This window comes from Nicotiana sylvestris, chromosome 3, assembly GCF_000393655.2.
Source record: "Nicotiana sylvestris chromosome 3, ASM39365v2, whole genome shotgun sequence".
In the NCBI taxonomy this organism is placed as follows: domain Eukaryota; kingdom Viridiplantae; phylum Streptophyta; class Magnoliopsida; order Solanales; family Solanaceae; genus Nicotiana; species Nicotiana sylvestris.
This window is the reverse complement of record NC_091059.1, coordinates 12,819,261-12,835,663: the sequence shown is the minus strand read 5'-3', so window position 1 is coordinate 12,835,663 and position 16,403 is coordinate 12,819,261. Positions and strand designations below refer to the sequence as shown.

The 16,403-nt window shown below is 35.9% G+C and overlaps 1 protein-coding gene across 4 annotated transcripts; it reads right to left on the bottom strand.

The window, feature by feature from the left end:
• Positions 1–2,191: 2,191 nt before the first annotated feature.
• Positions 2,192–16,032, bottom strand: LOC104220355 (zinc finger CCCH domain-containing protein ZFN-like). 4 transcript variants are annotated; one of them, XM_009771197.2, is made up of 8 exons: positions 15,939–16,026; positions 15,624–15,788; positions 13,804–13,961; positions 7,863–7,925; positions 6,796–6,915; positions 5,575–5,847; positions 4,148–4,477; positions 2,192–2,709 (listed from the first exon to the last, which is right to left on the bottom strand). In XM_009771197.2, the coding sequence occupies exons 2-8, from the start codon at positions 15,676–15,678 to the stop codon at positions 2,425–2,427; spliced, it is 1,284 nt and encodes a 427-aa protein (XP_009769499.2). In that variant the 5' UTR covers positions 15,679–15,788; positions 15,939–16,026; the 3' UTR covers positions 2,192–2,424. The 4 variants fall into 4 exon arrangements, with proteins under 4 accessions (XP_009769499.2, XP_070026763.1, XP_009769504.2 ...); XM_070170662.1 differs by lacking the exon at positions 13,804–13,961 and having other exon boundaries at positions 15,939–16,032; XM_009771202.2 differs by lacking the exons at positions 13,804–13,961; positions 15,939–16,026 and having other exon boundaries at positions 15,624–15,932.
• Between the last annotated feature and the right edge of the window lie 371 nt (positions 16,033–16,403).

The window sequence follows — 16,403 nt, the reverse complement described above, 5'->3', positions numbered from 1 at the left end:
ATAAACTTACGGATAAGACTCCTTACATACATTTATTAGGTGTATCCACTAGGTATAAATATTTTTCATACACGTATTAGTAATGTGTATTAGATCATGCAATGGATAAAAATACCCTTTACATCTTGACTAGTTAATCAATGTTTAATAAGTATTCTCTCCGTCTACTAATGTTAATAGTATTGGTCTAAAATTATAAGGAAATGTTCAACATAAAGTTTTCACATTCAAAGGAGGAATGTAATATTTATTTATTTATTCTTTCTCATACGTTTGTGTATGTCATTTTAATTTTCCTCATAAAAATTGACACAATCAATCATTTTAATTTATATTTCTAATTATCTATGCTGATAATTTTTAATTACACATGATAATAAAAACCAATACTAAATAGGATAATTGATAAAAGAATCTATTCAATTCAAGACCAAACATATTTTTGAATGATACATTGCATATCTAGATTTTAATACGATTTACTAGCATCCAATAACAAATATAATTGTCTAGGGATTATTAAGCACCGTATTATAGTATCTGCATTACATTGAAATTCGTATGCAATTACATCCATAATCAAACTTCACAGGCGAATTTAGAGAGAATTATTAGTGAGGTTCGTACCATGGAACAAGTAAATGTGTAACTTCCTCATTACATTGCCAACACCAACTGTTCCATATATATATATATATATATATATATATATATATATTCACTCCAGTCTATCGAGCTTGACACAGGAGCACAAAAATACATTCTTATTCTATCATTCTCTCCTCTTTTCTTTTCTAAAAGAAACACAAATATGTATCCTTCCTCCTCCTCCCTTTCTTTTCTTTGTTTATTCTTTTGTCTGATAGTAACATAAATATCCATCCCAAGTTCAACTAAAAGTCATTTTGGACATAAGGACTCTGAGCACAATTGCCGAAGTTGCTATATTTCACATCTGATCTGAGGCTGGTGCTGCTCTTAGTATTAACAGTGTCAGTGGAGGGCAAATTGATCACCAAACACCTGCTGCTTGAGCTCTTTGGTCTGCAACACAAGCTGCAGTAACATAACCTGTTTTAAAGAGAGAAATCGCTCTAATCAAAACAAGGTCACGCTATTGGGAAGGACAGTAATTAATTGCACAAAATGTTGGCTATATTACAGCAGTTAAAAAACTTCCTGATAATTAGTTGCATTAGTTGTCATTCCAGCACAAATACCTCTAACAGTTCTTTTTTAATGAAGTACCTCGAACAGTTCTTTGGAGTAATTTTGCAGAGCCTCTTGGCTGACAATTGTAGTAATCTTGCACCCTATCATATGAAACTACATGCACATATGAAACTCAGTATAAACTGGTATTCAGCTTTGTACAAACATGTCATTATTTCATTAGGTGATGCCTAAGAAACGGAAATTTATCTTCATAGTTATAGACACTCAACTTGTATGATCTTTCTAGAATACTTCCACTCTGTTGTTGAGACATATAAAGATGCAAAGATGAGATATATAACAAGCAATGAGAAGATAGAATTTCAAATTTAAGAAAGTTACCTTTACCATCCTGAACGGCTTTCCTGATGTGAGTGGCTGCTGAATAAATGTCTTTACTCGTCGCCTACTCCACTATTATCAAGTCATAGGGGACTGTGAAACAAGCACTGGCATAACGGGAAAAGAGAAATTGCGTTTCTGATTCAAACAGTTTTAACTTCCTACATACCATGTCTTCGTTCAAGTGGGAATATCCTAATAACCCCAGCTCCATGCATTTAATGCTATGCACCAGATAACACTGAACCTGAGGAGAACACGAGCCCTTTATTTCACAAAAATTAGGTTCTGTAGTCACCAGAATTTGCCTTGCGAAAAACGTGCAATACTAGTACATCTGCAGAGCGAGAGAGAGAGACAGAGAGCAAACAAATTATCAGAAATCTGCAAAGGGATAGCTATTAATTACAAAAAATATAGAATTGCTTTAAAACACTAGAGAATGAATAACCAACATATGTGCAAAGCAACTACGAGGCAAATGGGCAAGCATCAAGATTATGACCTCCCTTTACCGACGATCAACACGTCTACCAGAAGGATAGATGCAAACCTTCAAAGAAAACATTGCTTCATACAGGAGATTTGGAGGTTAAATTGTTTCTGATAAACAAGGCAGAGGGTTCTCCAGAGATGATGAATAAACAGTTAATTCACCAATTGTTTGCAGACTTAACATATTACAAAGTGACAAGTCAACCTTGTCAACTGAAATGCATTTTCAGAAGAACAAAATGACTTTAAAGGATTCTGTACATCTCCAGCAATGAAAATAAATTTACAGGCAACTGTAATTGATCAATGGTACAAGATGATGATTTTTATAATTATAGAAATGAAGATGCTGGCTAGTAGTTCAGGATAAAATCATCCCTCTCTGTCAAAGTTATTATCACCAGGTGGCATCTTTCTTGTTTCTAATAATGATAATCGCCTGGGTGTTGTGGAGGCTGCTTCAACAATCCCTTCTGAAGTCAAAGTCAACGCACCAGTTCCTGACGATGAACCCAACAGACGCCGAACAGAAGGATCATCAGTAGAAGATGAAGCTGATATATTATAAGTGAAAACCCGCATTGGGTGGTCAAACTTGCAACTCGGTCCAAATTTGCAGATCCCATATCGGGAATAGAAAATACACATTGGTTCTCCCTAGAAAACAGAAAAAAGGAACCAAACAAAAGAAAAAATCTTCAGCACAATCAATGCCCATGATTATCTAAAAGAAATGGCAGGAATAATTCTACTTTGCCTTTCCATTTCAACTTAATCTTTAACCTACTTCATTACTTTTTCTTTGTTATTTTCAATAATGATCAAAGTGGCAGAGCACAGATGCAGGTACAAAAGCTCGCACAGAATACCGATAAGCTAACATGTAAACCTAGGTATTCTGATATAACAGAAAAAGGCAAACAAAGAGTTCAAGAAAAGACAGATGAGATTGAATGCTTCAATTGTCAAAGAACCTGTGATTATCAAAAACTATGCAGATTTTTGTCAAGGATTCTGATGGGGACAAGGCTCCTGCCCTAGAAGGATTCACGTTAGCTTTCTTCCGAAAAAGGTCGGGAGGTTGTTACAACAGAGATCTTGAATGTCTAGTTCCTTCCACCAGAGTGGATCATTTAATGCCTTATATATAGCCCTAAAGAAGAATGACAGTGAAGAACTAAGGTATTACATGCCCATCAATCTAGTAGGAACATAGAAGATATTTTTAAGCTTCTTCCATAGAGGTTGAAGTTGGTGATTGCTAAGTTGATCTCTAATACTCAGAAAGCATTTCTAATGGAAAGACAGATCGGAAAAGGCTGCTCAGGGATCTATGTACATAGGACTTCAGGAAAGGCTTATTACTATGTAAGTTAGAGCTTCTTAATAAATTTGATTGAGGACATGGCTTTTGGAAAGAGATGGATGAACTGGATTATTTCTTGCATCTTATGAGTCCAATTATAAATCTTGATAAATCATAGCGCTGACGAAATCTTCCCAGCTCCAAGAATCTTAAGACAGGGAGATCCTTTGTCTCCATTTCTGTTATAATTGGTAATGGATGGCTTAAACTAGATGATTAATACTGCCTAGGCCTTCAATGGATTAGTAGCTTTTCAGTTGGAACTGAAAAAAGTAATTTGTTGAATATATCATGTATCCTTTATGCTAATGATACTCTTTATGAATGAATTCACACAAGAATAAAAGAAGTACAGAAAAGAGAATTGCGGAGACCACCTTTCCAAAGTTCGTCGAAAAGTATGCCAAATACAAGAAAGAAACATACACCACTTAATCGTATAATTTGATCAATCCAGCTTTCATGCATGACATAGAATCAAAATCTCTAAACCAATTTAAACCACCATCTTTATCAGAATGAAAAGCATCCAACTACTAATTCCATCACCGGAAATAGTCTAAATCTATTTCAGAACAATAGCCACCTCAGCGTCAATAAGCAATTGCGTGAAAGGGCATCATATTAGAAACTAAAAGGTTGACACAAAACAAGCATGGAAATTTAGATAGAAAATTAATATTTAAACTGACAGAAATATTAAAACGGATGGCAAATGTTTTAACTCACAGCGCGCAGAGGGAGACCAATAGGACTCAACAGACAATCAGGAGGAGGAAGGAGCCTTTCCCTTGGATGATGGAATCTACAAACAGCACCAAACTTACAGTCTCCGGTCTTCATGTAAAACTGGCATTCAGGCTGGCCCACTCGTTCAGGAAAAACATTTTCTCCCTGTAATGCATAATACCCCACAGGTAAAGAACTGACACGATATGAGGAATTCATTCCTTCTGATCCCATGGTTGCTTTATCACTTGAACGTGAACTCCCATAAACCTGGCTGTTTCCTGCTGTCTGTTGCTGGCCCTCAGCGGATGAAACTGAGCCGAGCTGACCCTAGAAAAAATACCATCTCTAAGCAATCAATGCAAGTATCAGGCCACATATTGGATACAGCAGTCACAAGCTTGTTCAATACAAGAACATATGAGACAACTGTGAGGATAAATGAATGCAACACCTTGCTTGAATATATAGCAATAAGAAGACAAAGACATTAGTTGAATTTGTGAAGAATCCTACTTGTTTTGAGCTCAGAGGGCTCTCCTTTCCCATCCAGGTTACATCTCCTATCAAAAAAAGGATATTGCTAAAGAGCGACATATTCCCATTGTTTATTCCAAACACATTCCCATTTTCATTCCGATTAGTGTAAAACATAGTCTAGAAAATATAAATATAAATATAAATATAAATATAAATATAAATATAAATATAAATATAAATATAAATATAAATATAAATATAAATATAAATATAAATATAAATATTATTTGAGAGTATCTGATAAGTCAATCCAGAAGATATATTTAAAACCAGAATACTGTAAGAAGGAACCTTTTATTATTTCCAATAAATTTATAAGGGTAGGTAGCTTCTTCAAACTACTTCACAAAATCTGTATACAAGAACAGAAATTGTTCACTCAAATGGAATAAAAAGGGTACAAAGGCTAGCTAAATGACCCCAAAAGTTATTCACTCAAGGAAGAATGAACTAAGTCACTAGTAAGATTAGACAAACAGCATCCTCAAGACCAACAAAGCAGATCTAATCCCAGGAATTACAATTATTTATATATTAATACAAGTAATTGCTCTACCGCCTAACAAAGATGACATCACAATTCTCTGTTAGAGGTTGGATGACTTTGGAGCAGATTGAAGTTGAGAACAGAACTTTTTGAGAAAAATAAGAAGGTTTAGGAGACGAAAGTGATAGGATAATGGCTTCGGAATTACAGTACATCTAAAAGACTTTTAAGTACAAAATTTATACAACTACACAACAGCGAAAAGACAAGGCAACAAAGAGAACATCGAACCCACACCAAAAACACATCCAGCCTAAAAACTCTTCAAGACTGAAGCAGGATATTCCAAACTTCCAATTAGACATAACAACCAAATGCTAGGAATCATGGCAAAGCTTACATTGTATGTAAATCCTGGAAAAGATACCACTCCCTGAAGCACTGGCAGTGGTGCATAACTTGAAGAACCTTGCCAGCGTGCACCAGAAATAAAAGAAGCTCTGGACAAGGGATAGGACATCTGACCAGGAGTTGTAGGAGAAGGACCGGGAGGATAAACAGGAGAACCACGTGAAGAGACCATCATGTTAGAAGGTTCGGGATGATGAAATTTACAAGTACTTCCAAACTTGCATTGTGCAGTTCTCATGTAATATGTACATTCATTCTCATTCTGCAGGTAAGACAAATAATATATTATAATATTATCTGAATAGGATTCAGAGTACAACATGAACAAAGAAAGGAAAACTGTCAGCTGCGTCGAGTCTTATTATGACCATAACACACTTAGAACCTCCAGAGCAGCAATTGCACATCTAGAATGTAAGGACAAAAAATCCATTTGTTAGATGTCTCCTCTGAATTAAGCTTAGCTATTCTTATGTCCATGTCCATTAAAAAGGCTCACAAGTATGAAAGGTCACTGTAAGCCCCCCCCCCCCCCCCAAACCACACACACACACACACAAAATTTTGGCTGTATTTAAGTGTTCATCATTGCAAGTAAAGCAATATCTAACCAAAATAACATTATAAAGAAAAGGAACAAGAGGAACTAAAATGAAGGTTGAGGATCACAAAAAATCACCATCAACTTAGAACTTTTTGCCTACATTGGGTAACTATTTCAGTTAATTTGATAAGTAGAACAGGTATGTGTCACAATCACGGGGAGGATGTGCTCCATATGTTACTACATTTCGGGCTATCAACAGAGTTTTGGTCCTTAGTATATTCCCTATTTAGTATGACGGGTACCTCCTATAATAGTGGTGGAAGTGATGGTGAGGTTGAGGGCAAGAAAGATGGATGTCAAAAAGAAAGAGATATGGAATACAGCTCCTTCTTGCATATTTTGGATGATTTGGAGAGAGAAGATTAGAGCTTTTGAAGGAATTGAAATTCACTGTGGAAAATTAGAAGTTGTCCTTTGTATGTATTTTGGTGTAAAAAGAATACAATGTTTTGTATAAATTGCTAATTGGATCTTCTGGAGGGCTTAATTTCTATCCTTCTATATCTTTTGTAAAGTTGACACTGTCTCGATATCAATAAAATAACCTTTTTGCATAGTAACAAAAACAAATTTTGACAAACAGAGAGGTAAATGAGGTCAAACCGGGCGAAGTGGATAGCCCAAGACATTTAGGGTAACTCTTCCAGCAATTCCAGCCTTGTCTCTAGGATGGTGAAACTTGCATGTGGCTCCAAACTTGCAAGTTCCAGTCTTCAAGTAGTACTGGAAAATAGCTCAATAATTCAAATTGTGAGCAAAATAGGTTAGAGGGGATTAATGGAAAGAATGGAAAGTCATAAGTTATCACACGAAATAGGAACATCAACAGCTATAAAAATAGACACCCAATTTAAGACAAGTTGATACAATTAATTGAACAATTCGTGCATCTCGATAAAACTACAGATACTAAGATGTTCATATTTAAAGATAGTGAAGCAGAAAAGAAGTAAGAAAACAATTTAGAAGGTGAAAAAAGGTCAAATAACACAGTAAGATCTTCATTATGAATCTTCTAACAGTGGGTTTAACTGTGATTCTCAACATATCCAAGAAGGTGAAAACCTTCAAAGTCTGAACAAGCATCACATAGTACGGCCAGATTTCATTAAAGAAACCAGCAGGTGTGAGTATTTTACAATACTCGAGCCAAATACATATACAAATAACAGCTCAGATTTAATGAAAAAACTTAACTTCTTGAAAATTAAAGGACAATGTAATCAAATCTCGTATCACATGCCTCAACCAGTGTATTACAAAAGAAATAAGCGCTTTCAAAGATGCTAGGTACTTTCCAGAGATATTAACTTTTTTTTATAAGGACTTTCCAGAGATATTAATTAAACCACAAACTTGCCAACTATTCTGACTAGAATCAAGATTCAATTATCAACCTCCACAAGAACAACGGGAAGAAGCAAATAAGGCAGTAGATCAAACCATAATGGAACAGGCACCCTAAAAATTAGATGGGGACAGCAATTAGCATCAAATCATACATGTTTATTTAAGTACTCTCATCCATAATATAGCTATGTCTATTGAAGTACTTCCATTCATAAGGATCAATTTAATGATGAGCCATAAGGGTCAATCTTGTTACACTTCTGTTAATTGCTTTTTGCACTTTCCTCTAGATATAAGACATATGGGCCTGGCAACCATACCTGGCATTCTAGTTGTCCTATTCTTTCTGGATACTCTCCGTTCATACTTGCTGCAGCAAGGGCCTACATCAAATACTTCTCCACATCCATAAGTACACAAAATATGAACAAAAGGGTATATACAATTCCATAACCATAAATATTTAAGGATCCGTGTAAAGTCAAAGTTTACAGACACAAGTTAAAATTATTACAGTGAGATGATGCTCGCATTTATTGGAAAGAAAAATACGATTCCGACTTGATATCACATCACATACAGGGAAATTTTCTTTATAACAGAAAATATGTCATGATTAGCAAGTCCAAGGTACAAATCGTATGGTGTAGATTTTGCACTAGCCTAACTTGTAACATCCATCCATCCAGCTGCTCTTTCTTCTTTTCAAATAAGAGTTCGTCATTAACCAAACCAATTATACTAATCTTCGCTCCTCAATCCATTATTCAAATAACTCGAGTTTCGAAAATACAGAACCTAACTTGTAACATCCGTCCCTCCAGCTGCTCTTTCTTCTTTTCTAATAAGAGTTCGTCATTAACCAAAAGAATTATACTAGTATCTTCGCTCCTCGATCCATTATTGAGATAACTCGAGTTTCGAAAATATAGAAACAATTTAACAACTGAAACTTTAAAGGGAAATTTTGACCTTCAAAAGCTTTCCATAAAGACAACAAGGGAAAGAAAGAAAATCCTCAATAACATGTCCCTTTACATGCCTTCTTGTAGAAAAAGTATAGGCTTACAAACAGCATCACCATGTCATGAATCATTGGTGAAGGAGAGACTCGTAGCAGAACTTCTCTTGTGGAGTTGTGGTTTTCTAGAGCTGCAATCTTGGGAGATTCTTCAATGAGTTCTTTGAATTCTTAAAAAGAAAAATATAGGCCGACCAGTTCGCAGTGACTTTATGCTGACCCCTGGCCCCAACTTTTTTCCTATCCTTAACCCACGTCTCCCCCCCCCCCCCAAAAAAAAAAAAAAATCCGGATCTTTCCTTCATCTCAACAATGGAACTCTGAGTAGTGGACACAGTCAACCAAAGAGGAAGGAAAAGATAGAAAAAGAGCCAAAGGAGGTGGGAAGTGCGCAAAGATTAAGAGAGGCTGAAAGGTGACAAGGGCCGCCAAGCGATTTCCTCCTTTGACGTTTAACTAACACGAGTACTAAGAGAGTATATATCTAGATTCACACAAGTACAAAATCATTGAACTCGAGTAAAAAGAATATTGCCCGGCGCATAGTAGGAGCTTAGTGCACCGAGCTGTCCTTTTTATTATATAGAATATGTTAGGATATTATGTATTTTATTAGAGAATATTTACTTACCTTATTAGGCATGCGAAATGATTACCTACCATATTATAAGTAGGTTAAAACTCTTACATCAGAAGCTCTCTTATATATATGTTAATTGTTAATTAGAAGTTTTCATTTCTTTCTTCGAATCGTAACATAGCCTCAACGATCTTAATAAATTCTCAAGTAACTTCCACCTACCAGTGGGCGCCCTTACGATGATTGCCCAAGCAATATTATTCCTCTTCTTCTTCCGACCAGCACTGCTCCTCTCTCCGGCAACCGACATCCTTCTCTCTCCGGTGACCATTCTGGTGCCACTTATCTCTTTAGCAACTAGCCCCATCCTCTCTACGATGACTACATCCCTCCTCTATATGGCGATCAGAATCTTCCTCTAAATCTTGAATCTCTTGTCATTGTTCTACCAAATTTAAGCTATGTTGATCATGTCCTAGAGATTTGCAACACCATACCTTCTTCCCAGACTTTATTCCTTCTTGTGTAGTTACTAGAGACTTCTCAGAGGAAACAATTCCAGCACCACTACTTTTTGGTGATTATTCACTATTTCGAAGAGATTTCAACCGCGTATATGCTCCGAAAATAGGCAGAGACTCTAGTAGTTTCCCACTTTAAGTTTGAGAGGGTGTGTTGAATATTAAGAAAATAAGCAGTTATCACACATATCTAGATTCATTAAATTTTGAGCAAGAAATTTATTATGAAGCATTCTATAAAATATGTTAGGATATTATGTACTCCCTCCGTTCAAACTTTATGTGAAGGTGTTTGATTGTACACAAAGTATAAGAAATTAAAAAAGACATTTGACATATAAGCCAAATGTATGCAAAGTACCAAAGTGATTGAGAACTCCACATGTCTTTTTATTTTCTCTCTTCTTATAAAAGAATGAACTTTTAAATTAAGTGGACCGCAACAAGTCATGTCACTAAGCATAAAATGGGGATGATAAGATTTTTTTTTTTTTGATAAGGTAATAAAATTTTATTAACGAAGGGTGAACAAACATCCATATACAAGTACACCAAAAAGTAGAAAACCTTATAAAAATATGTGATTTTCTATCAACAACACCCAAGCTTCTATACAAATAGGAACCTCATGGGTGCACCAACAAGAAATCAGAAGAAAGAGGTTATTCCTCAAGTGTACAAAGTTCTTCTCTACCTTGTCAAAAGCTCTCATATTTCTCTCTTTCCATATGGTCCACATAAGTGCTAGTGGAGCAACGTGCCAAGCCCTGTGTCTTCTCTTTCGTTTTCTACCGTTCCAATAGAACAGATCTTCTTTAACACTACTTGGCATCACCCATTCAAATCCAAACCATCTCAATATTCCCCCCTTCAAGTGGACCGCTATCGAATAATGTAATAAGAGGTGATTCACGTTATCACCCGAGCTTTTGCACATGACGCACTGACTGACACATTAATCTTCCTCTTCCTCAAGTTCTCGGCTATCAATATCACCGCTCTCGCAGCTAGCCAAGTGAAGCAGCACACCTTTCTCGGTATCCTAGGAATCCAAACTAAGAGATATACAAAAACTAACTCCTCCCGTATCAAAAGTTTCTCATAATAGGACTTAACTGTAAACACACCATTATGTACTATCCCCCACCTCCATGCATCATGTCCAACCTGAGTAATTCTTTGATACTGGAGCAACTTGACCAAATTTTGAAATTCTATAACCTCTCAATCTTGCAAGTTCCACCTAAACCTCAAGTCCAAGTGAACTTTTCCACCTTGTAACTTTCACAGCTGTTGAACTGGCATCTCATTTTGGCATGAAATTGTGACCGTGTTTGGAAAGATAGCACTCAAAATGTTGTTCTCGCACCACATATGTCCCCAAAAACTTACCGTAATCCCTTCACCCGCTCTAAAAAGTACATTCCCATTAAACTCTTCTCACTCCTTCAAAATATTCCTCGATAGTCCATACCCTTAAAGGGGTGTGATATCTTATGTCCTCCACCCTCCTCCAAAACCCCATGTTTCTCTATGATCACCTCTCCAAAAAGCATTTGCCTCTACCCAAAACCTCCACAACCACTTTCTGAAGCCTTATTGAAAACCTTTAAGTCTCTAATCACAAGCCCAACCCATCTCTTTGGTGTTGTGACAGTCTCCCAATTTACCAAGTGAAACTTCCTATCCCCGCTATGGCTTCCAAAAGAGAAAGGTGTCATTCCTATTGAACAGATTGAAAAGGAAAGTCTTTCACATAAAATAGGACATAAAAGGAGCATTTAATTATAAAATGTTTACTAAACTTATTAGGCATATGTAATAATTACCTAACATAGTGTAAGTAGGTTAAAATTTCATGTATAAGAAGCCTTTGTAAACTTGTTAATTAATCAAATTCATCAAAAGCTCTCTTCTTCTTCTTCTTTAGGAAGGGTAATGCTATCTACTCAAGTCATTAAATTGTACAGTGAACTTAAGTTACAAACTGGAGCAGAAGGGAAATCCAATGCCATATACAATCACAAATGAAATACACAAAATCAATAACTTTTAGTAATTATTTCTTATAGACTGATTATTCGTCAAAATCACTTTAAGTTTAACTTGCATGTCCATCAAACAAGTGAAAGTGTGAAACTCATCCAGATGACTTAATCTATGTATAAGTTAATTCGGCATTAAATTTCCATCCAATACGGCATTGATGCAATGAATAATATTTTCCATCTCTTAGGCGCATCCGGTGTTCAACTAGCAGTCATATATTTCAATGAGAGGGCCACTATATCTCCTAAAGAATACAAATATCATCCACAGTAATACAAATGTTAGTTTCCTATACTCTGGGTCATTTAAGTTACAAATAAGAGGCTAAATTTCTCCGGTTAGAAAGGGTACAAATGACTCTGTTTCTTATGGTATATATTATGTTGGTGCTGAAGAATAGCTAATTGCCTTTACCGGAGATAGGGTCCCCTCGGTTCACCCTACCCACCTCGCTACAATCTTTGTCTTGTTTAGAATTTCATCTTGACTTATGTTTTTGTTGCTTAATGTATTAACAATTTGCAATATAAAAAATTGCTTATATCACCTACAAATGTCTTGCGTCAACCTACAGATGCACCAGTCCGCAGGTGCGAAAGTATTGTGAGTGAAGGTCTTGAAAGGGAATGGGATAGACCTAAAATCGCATGGAAAAAAACTTGTCTCAAAAGACCTACAAATCCTTGGAATTAATTCAAGCTTAACTAAGGATTGGACACAATGGAAGAAAAATATCCATATAGGCTACGTGAAGGTAGTAAGTTAGCAAGGTACCCATTTTTTCTTTACCCAAAACACATATGTTAATACTCTAACTAACTTTGCCAACACATTAAAGACATGGGCATTTTCGTCTCTCTCAACAAATCCCCAAATTTCTTCCCTCTTCTCTTGATTTTACCTCAAATGTTCACTCTATAATCCATGGCGGGAAACTAGGAGCTAATTCAGCCATGCTTCTTCTCAAATACTCCATGTTTCTTTTTCAAAATCTTTTTATCTTCTTCCAATGTCGACCAGTATTTTCACTTGTATTATTTCAAAATTCTGGAAATTTGAGATTGCCGCCATTAAAGCTTCCATGACCTCTTTCCTCGGGAGGACCCATTGCATCTTGTGGAAAAGTTTACCCTGAATTCTTGTTTCTGCCGATTAATATCTGGGTTCGATTGTTGAAGAAGACGCTGCAGGTATTAAATTTCTATAATAATATAATGAATTGGTTGCATCCTTCATTTTTTTTTTTTATGAAATAAGGTGTTTCATTAGCAAAAGGCATCAAGGAGATGCAAGTTACAAAAGTAATGAAATGCAAAAAATAAGAATTGTAGCTCCCTTTACAGTGTCAATCTAAGACCAGGGAGCTAACATCCTTCATAAATTGTTGTATAAAGAATGGGTCTTAAATTTCTTTAGTGGGTTACAGATTCATGCTTGAACTTTGTGAGATGAAATGATACGAGGTGGGGCAAAAGAGAGAGGAACAGGGGAATCGTAAAATGACAATTTTGTTTAAAATTTATCAAGGATATGGAGAATTAACAAGGGTGTTTTGGGTAAAGCAAAAATGGGTACCTTGCTAACTACCTTCATGTAACATGTTGTCAAGATCCTATATATATATATATATATATATATATATATATATATATATATATATATAAACTTTTTATGTTGATGACATGAGTTGAGCTTAAATGGAGAACTGAGGTGTAGTTGTTGTTGTTATCTTACCTACAACTTGCTACTAATTCAATACAACAACCATAAGATACAAGTCATCATATCCCATCTATAATACCTCTTAGTCTCTTCCAAACAACTGACATCCCTAATCACATCATAACAATCCTCTTTGAATGACCAAATAATAATAATCAATAATCCCACCAAATCATGAACACAACGAAATGATAGACTGACTACACTAGCTGGTTTTCTCTTAGTGAGAGGCTGCCAACAAAATGAGGCATGTCATCAACATTTCAAAGACTTTTGAAAAGTGAATTTACCCAAGCCAATACATTTCTTGTCATATTAAACTTTCTCGTTTTCTTTTTTCCCCCTCTTAACGGATATGCTTTCCTTACCAGTTTCCTGTTAGGTGGATGGTTGAATTGGCAAGTTGATCCAAATCTGCAGAGACCAGTTCTGATGTAATAAGAACAATCTGATTCACCTTCACGAACAGGATAAGGTCCAGACTCCATTGATTCCATTGACCTCAAATTCATTTGCCATAAAGAGTCTGAAATACCAACAGTATGGAATAATAAACAATGGTATTAAATGATGGATTAATCTAACTCAATTATCCTTTAATACCAATCTCGCTACCATACATTTATTATTCTGCAATATCTGCATCTTGTTAAATCAGTAATAACACCTCTGACCAGTATTACAAACAATTTTGAGTTCCTCCAATATAGATATTATCAAATGCCAGTGTGTCTCTTGAACACATTGACAAGACATACACTTTTCTCCAAAAAAGAAAGAAAGAGTTTAATATATATAACGACAAGACATAAGTCTTGATAGTCCAGCTGACATGTTAGTCCTTGAAGGTCGATACAAAGGCAAGCACTATAATACGTAGTTTAGGTTCATTACAAGTAAATAAGTTTTTCCAGGCATGAGAAAAGCATCATAGTTGATCAACCTCACATCCCTACTTACGTCACACTTAGACATGTACTACTTTCTTTCTTTCATTCTTTCTTTCTTTTGATGAAAAGGACAAAAGTTTTATTGATTATGTACCAACTTTCTTTTAGCCATATCTGAAATTAATCAGTGCATAAACATAGAGCAGATTGGCAGTTCCCTATGATATTTACTTTCCTCATACGGTCTTACTGACCAATTGTTCTACTTGGCCGCTCATACTTGGTTCTGGGTCAAAAAAGGCATGTATTAATACTACAAAAGTAGGTAAACAAAAGGGGGGATGGAAAATAATTGCGGAATGTCTCTCATGCAAACATACTTGCGCATACAAGTATAATTAATAAACACACAAACACGCATACTACACATACATATGTAGCATATATATGTAGAGGCAGATGCAGCGTTTTGGCACCGGATTCATCCGAACCCAACACTTTCGACATGAGGCATAAATTTATATTAAAAACTCACTAAAATTGCAACAAATATTATGTCTGAATCCATAATTTTAAGCGCACAATAGGTTCAACGCTAAGAACCTTAAAGGTTGAATCCACATCAAGTTTAAATCCCGAATCCGCCACCCATATATGTACGGCGTAGTTGTAACTGGTTGTTTGTATGGTATGCTTACATACATATAAGATGTGTCCGCTATATATTTGATAATGGTGGTGATCCAGCTAACTTGCGGCACACCAGGACTATTCCACCAAAACATGAATCCTCCACCAGTACAGCTACCACTTCCTGGTTACTTTGTCTATTAAGACGAGGGCAAGAAGTAAAAAACATCTAACAAGAATTTCGACCCTAGTCTCCCATGATCTTAGTTCATGCTTCATCAACACCCTTTGATTTTATACTATGTATGTCTGCATGTGATCTACTTAGAACTAAAACAAATTTATTCGCGTATCAACTTTACATAGGGGGGAGAAACAGCTCTTTTCTAATTAAAAAAAATCCTCATAGACATCAATGCAAAAACAGAAAAACAGAATATCCAAGTTATAGCTTATAAAGACCTTTTTTCTGTTTACATCTACTTCAAACTCAAATTACTGATTGAGAGGTAGAATAAAAGACAGCTTTTAATTTATATCACAACAGTGCACATTAACTTCAACAATTACATTCATCATCCCAAAATTACAGAATTATCCTACGTGCGTGTCAGAGACAGAGGAGAATGAGCGCGTAGAGTAAGAAGGAGGAATAGGAAAGGGAGGACCTTGGCGGAGAGACGGTGACAAAGAGGGAGGTCCTTCGGACACAGAAATATCCATGGTGATGATGATTCATCCATTAGCAGCGCGTGAAGCTAACGAATTTCGCCGGAATTTCCATTGATTCCGAGCTCCCACTACTCTCCCTTGATCAAATGCAACAAACCAAACTAGCAACAGAGAGAGAGAGAGAAAAGGAAAATTCAGAGAAAAACAAAAAGTGAGATACAAACAAAGGGAAAGGAGAGTTGCTCTCCTCTCCACACAAAAACAGTCCTTTTTGAGAGAGAAGAGAGAATAAAAATCAACCGTCCACTCACAGGAGAAAAGAGGGAATTTTTATTTTTCTTTCACCTACAAACCGACGCCTTTTGTCCACCTTTACTCCCGCCCGTACCTTGAAGCTAGCGGAATACATACTACTTTCTCCTTTTCCCATATAACACCTCCCCCCCCCCCGCGCCAAACCCACTTCCCCATATGGTATTCGGGTTCCCGGCACAACATTTTATTTCTTTTTTTTTTTTTTCATTTTATATATGTGATTTTACTTTAGAATTCCCATAAACCAATTTTTATCCTGTAAGACTTGAAAAAAAAGAAACACTTTTTATTAGGACCTTTTTAATTATTTTTATTTGATCAAAGATGAAGCATCTTAAGTCATAATCCAAGGCAATTGGGAGATTGACGATGATGACACAAAGCATATTGAAGTGGGCGGATGAAATTGAGACTCACATAAAGTGTCCTATGTGATAAGAATGTACCCTCAAAACTTAAAG

Coding starts and splice junctions, on each gene's coding strand:
- LOC104220355 (XM_009771197.2), bottom strand. CDS start 15,678: ATGGATATTTCTGTGTCCGAAGGACCTCCCTCTTTGTCACCGTCTCTC. Junction 13,962..15,623: donor GTCACCGTCTCTCCGCCAAG/GTCCTCCCTTTC, acceptor TTGGTATTTCAG/ACTCTTTATGGCAAATGAAT. Junction 2,710..4,147: donor TTGGTCTCCCTCTGCGCGCT/GTGAGTTAAAAC, acceptor TCTGTTTTCTAG/GGAGAACCAATGTGTATTTT.